Source organism: Nuphar pumila, chromosome 12 (genome assembly GCF_984573655.1).
Source record: "Nuphar pumila chromosome 12, dmNupPumi1.hap1.1, whole genome shotgun sequence".
Classification (NCBI taxonomy): Eukaryota; Viridiplantae; Streptophyta; class Magnoliopsida; order Nymphaeales; family Nymphaeaceae; genus Nuphar; species Nuphar pumila.
The window spans coordinates 14,348,204-14,352,724 of NC_143260.1; the positions used below are offsets into that span (position 1 = coordinate 14,348,204).

Sequence of the window (4,521 nt, forward strand, 5' to 3'; positions counted from 1 at the left end):
CACACAGTACTATATGCATCATAAACACACACACACACAAAGAGTGCACACCTTAGGCATGAGCACATGTACCCAAGCAGAGGGGATGCAAAGAAACGCAGAGAAACAGCAAATCGGTTCCACTCATCCCCTATGTCATCCCCATCTTCATACTCCTTGGGATTTCTTTGATGCAAGTTATTTTGAGCAAAATATACTCTATAGATGTGAACTACGTCGTTCATTTGATGAAGATCAATATTTAAACCGAAATCCGACTTGTGTGCAGGAGTTTTTGGCGATTCAAAGATCAACAGTTGACAAAACACAATTTTTTGTGATTTAAAAAAATCATAGTTTTTTCGTCAAAGAAATACTGGCAAAGTATCGAATCTTATTAAATTGACCATGGGGAATCCATCTATAGTGTTAGATTTGATCAAAACAGCTTGCATCATAAGATTTAAGACGGGTATGAAGATGGGGATGACATAGGGGATGAGTGGAACTGAAAATCCTATAAGAATCATAAACACACACAAATGCACATACAGAAAGAGTGCACGTCTTAGGCATGAAGACACGTATCCAAGCGGAAGGCATGCAAAGAAACCCAGAGAAGCCCATCTGCCCACACGTGCGGCCTCACACAGACACGAAAACAGTACCACTCGAAAGGAATGTGACTCGTTTGTTTCATACAATCAGGCTCCCTTGATATTTAACCAAATAAGTACAATGACATGGAATCAAAGTTACTTCTCTCTCTCTCTCAAATCTTTTTCTACCATGAACCTATAGCCAACCAATCCCATATTCCAGCCTGACATCCATAGGATGAAAAAAAAACACTTGCTAGTTACTATGAAGACCTTTTTTATACTGCAGCAAATCTCCTATCACTTTATACCTAGAGTTTCAATCATAATAGACCCTGTTCCCCGGTTTGGGCACCATCCCTCAGCCGACCTCATAGCTCTCATTGTTCTTTGCTCCCCTCTCAAAAGCGAGAGAGAGAGAGACTTCTTTATTTCCCATTATCAGATAAACTCTAGATTCTTCTCTAGAACCCTCACCCCCTCTGCAGATCTAAGCCGGTTTGCCTGTTCAACAAAAAATGAATTAAATGAACGTTATAACGCTAAATAACCAAGAATAAACAACTTTACCATATACTAATTTTATGTTTGAAAAGAGAAGAAGAAGAGCTCACCTGCTCGTTGGTAATCTCAACACCAAATCCATCAACAATAACCCAAGAAAACCTCTTGGTATAGGTACCCGGTTCAAACACCCTCTCCAGCAAGATGTCATGCTTCTTACTCAGATACATATCCAACTCGCAATCCGCTTCTTTTGAGCTATAAACAATGACCAAAAAGAAAAAAGAAAATCTCAACAACAAAAACACATTTAAGCTTTAAGCAGTGCAACATTTGAGAGAGAGAGAAGAAGAAGAAAGTTGAGGTGAATGGAGAAAGCAACCGATTAGATCGTAGGCGCTCATATTCTGGATCGTAGTCCATGAAAACGAAGTAGAGCTCTCGTGTTGGTGGAGCCGTCATGGTGCTCTCTCTCTCTCTCTCTCTCTCTCTCTCTCTCTCAATGGACCTATGAGTGAAGAAGGGGGGTTCAGGTGATAAGCCTTATCACCTTAAATGGATCGTCTCTGCATTTATAAAATGCAACACCAGGATAGCTTCCCCCCCATGAAACCTCGCTTTTCTTTTTTTCTGACTCTTGGATCGGCCGTTGCATTTCCATCGTCTTGTTGATTGCATTTTATCAACTATGCTTCCTGCTTTTTACCATTGGTTAATCGGCGCTTTGTTATCGTGCAAAGCCAATTAGCTGCCAACATATCTCCGGATGCTCAAAATCTTGTGGGACCACCAAATCACCGCTGAATAATGTGTTGATTTATCGAGAAATTTCAGAGTTCCTAGAATGACGATCATATCCTTCGTGGGGATGTGTGCTTTTTCGCTTCTTTTTTTACAGAAATATGAAGAGGCATAAAATGGTTAATTTGGAGTTTATTTATGATCAATACAGGACCTTTTTATGCTTCCATATATTCTTCATGCTTCCTTTCTCATAATTTAATGTGGATCAACTTTTGCTGCTTCTAGAAATTTCTCAGTAATAAAAATGGTGGGACTCACAGTTCCTGGCGGTCAGACCTCTAGCTCAGACACTTGCATCAGTATTTAATATACCCCAGTGTGAGAAATATCGGATATTTATAAAAAAATCGCAAAACTATTGCGAGAAATTACTTGAAAGTTTTAAACGAACATTTCTCATGATATTTTTTAAAATATCTGTTTTTTATAATAACATAATGCTTTTAACGGTTATTTATAGTGAAAAAATCATGTTTTTTATTCCTAGATATATTTTAATGTTAGTTTTTCATAGAATTTAATTTTTTAAAATTTTAATTTGTTTAGTATTCTGATATTTTGCCAAAAAATGAGTTTTTCACAAATTTCTATTTCTCGAGAGATTTTGGATGACGATATGTTGTCATTTTGAACTTTTGTCACTATGGTATGCCCTAAGGTACAGCATATCAGTCATAGTCATACCAGTACCAAAAACCAGCTCCAAACTAATGAATAATAATGTCAATATCAAATATCAAGGAATTGCGTCCCAAATGCTTAAGAGCACATGTCATGTCCGATAGAAATTGGTTCTAATGCACTAGAAATCAGCACTTCTAGATAAAAGAGGACAATTTTGTTGCTATATAGGCACGATACCATTTTGCTGAAGCTTACAATTATTATGATTTGTTAAAAAAACTCAAAGCAGTTATAATTAATTAATTAAACATAAATTAGCATTTTTGGATGCAAAAATACAAGGGTAATGTAGTCATTTGGGATAGACATCCCATGGGAGAGGGACGTGTCCGTGGACATAATGAACAGTTTGCGGAAGAGGGGACCATGTCCTATAATAAGGAGGGGGGTCCTATAACAAGGACAGGAGGGTGTGGGGGTGGACCACCTGTGCTGGGGTCCAGGCGAGAAAATGGTTCGCACCACTCAGTACTAGGTGCAACCACATTGCTCAAAATAAATGTGGACTTCTCATCTCACTGCAGGACGCATGTCGCTGGGCCCTACGAAAAGAAAGAGTGAAAATCGTGGGGCTTGGAGATGGACGGCAGATCAGGTGCAATCACATTGCACACCGAGTGTGCCGCTGCACCTGACTTCTCCCCCCATCTCTGGGGTACAGCCTGTCAGCTAGTGGGTCCAACAGAAAATGGAGGGCAGCAGCACACTAAAGTGTGCAATGTGATTGCACCTGATCTGTCCTCTTTGAGATGGGGGATCACATTTTTCTGTGCAATGTGATTGCACTTGATCCGCGCCTCGGCTTCCATGGAGTCTTGCTCGAAATGTGCGGCCTGGATCGGCTATCATTGCCTCGATGAAGGTCCAAAACCAGGCTCGTGCCTGGCGAGTCATGGGCTGGTCGACCCCAGGGACTGACTTGGTAGGAGAACCGGAAGCGTCCTACCTGATGCAGCCCCAAGGGCATGCGTGTGGGGTGGTCGAAGATCTTACTCCTGCTTCAGCTTTCATGTTTTGTGAGGCATGCAACAAAGGTGACAGCATTTTGAGTGGGCCTGCATTATGTTACTGTGGGGTTTATGGAAGATGGTCAGGAAGATGGTCATATGACTGTCCCTGACGTAACAGATGAGTTAAGAGATCATTTGATCTCAATTTGCTCGTTGTAAGCTTTTTAACAACTTCTATATTGTGGTTCTAAACTCCAACAATATACAACGGTACACCCTCTATTTGTATGGATCAAGGCACTAAATGTGTGATCCAAGTATACAAATGTATTTAGCACAGTTTGTTTTTATATTAGCAGGTCTAGTTATGTCCAATATACCAGAATATGGATTTTTGACGTGTTTCATGAAGATAGGATGATCTAAAAATGATCCAAAACGTCATTGTGGTTTCAACTCTAACACAATTTTTTTTTTGAAAGAATCAACTTTAACACATGAAAATGATAAATATATAGAACATGATAAACACCATTCAAGTGGTTGTTTTTGCCAGTGTTGTGAGAGGCGTACGCCTCAGTACCTGAAGCGTACGCCTCAGAGGTGAAGCGCACGCCTCAGAGGCGAATCGCACGCCTCAGAGGCGAAGCGCACGCTCAAGGTACTGAGGCGTTGCAGTGATGCGCCTAGGGTAAATATAAAAAAAAGAAATCTGATTATTTGCAGATGGGGTTTCAGCTTTCCAAATCTGATCATTAAACAAAGGTCGTTCTGATGCAGTCGAATACGTATTATTGGGGTTTCAGCTTTCCAAGGCTCGTTTACCATGGATACTTGAGAGTCTCATGTTGTGAGAGGCGTACGCCTCAGAGGCGAAGCGCAGGCTCAACGCCTCGCTTCGCCTCATCACATTTAACAACCTTGGTTTTTGCTATTGGAGAAGTGTAAAACACACACACACATAGGTTTATTTAACCTTAAATTGGTTATATTTGACCAAG

At 40.5% G+C, this 4,521-nt stretch overlaps 1 protein-coding gene across 1 annotated transcript; it reads right to left on the reverse strand.

Annotated features, from left to right (window-relative positions):
• Window positions 1-731: 731 nt before the first annotated feature.
• LOC149820074 (subtilisin-like protease SBT2.5) lies at window positions 732-1,570 on the reverse strand. The gene is made up of 3 exons (XM_089982097.1): window positions 1,465-1,570; window positions 1,193-1,340; window positions 732-1,082 (listed from the first exon to the last, which is right to left on the reverse strand). The coding sequence occupies exons 1-3, from the start codon at window positions 1,542-1,544 to the stop codon at window positions 1,020-1,022; spliced, it is 291 nt and encodes a 96-aa protein (XP_089838223.1). The 5' UTR covers window positions 1,545-1,570; the 3' UTR covers window positions 732-1,019.
• Window positions 1,571-4,521: the final 2,951 nt, after the last annotated feature.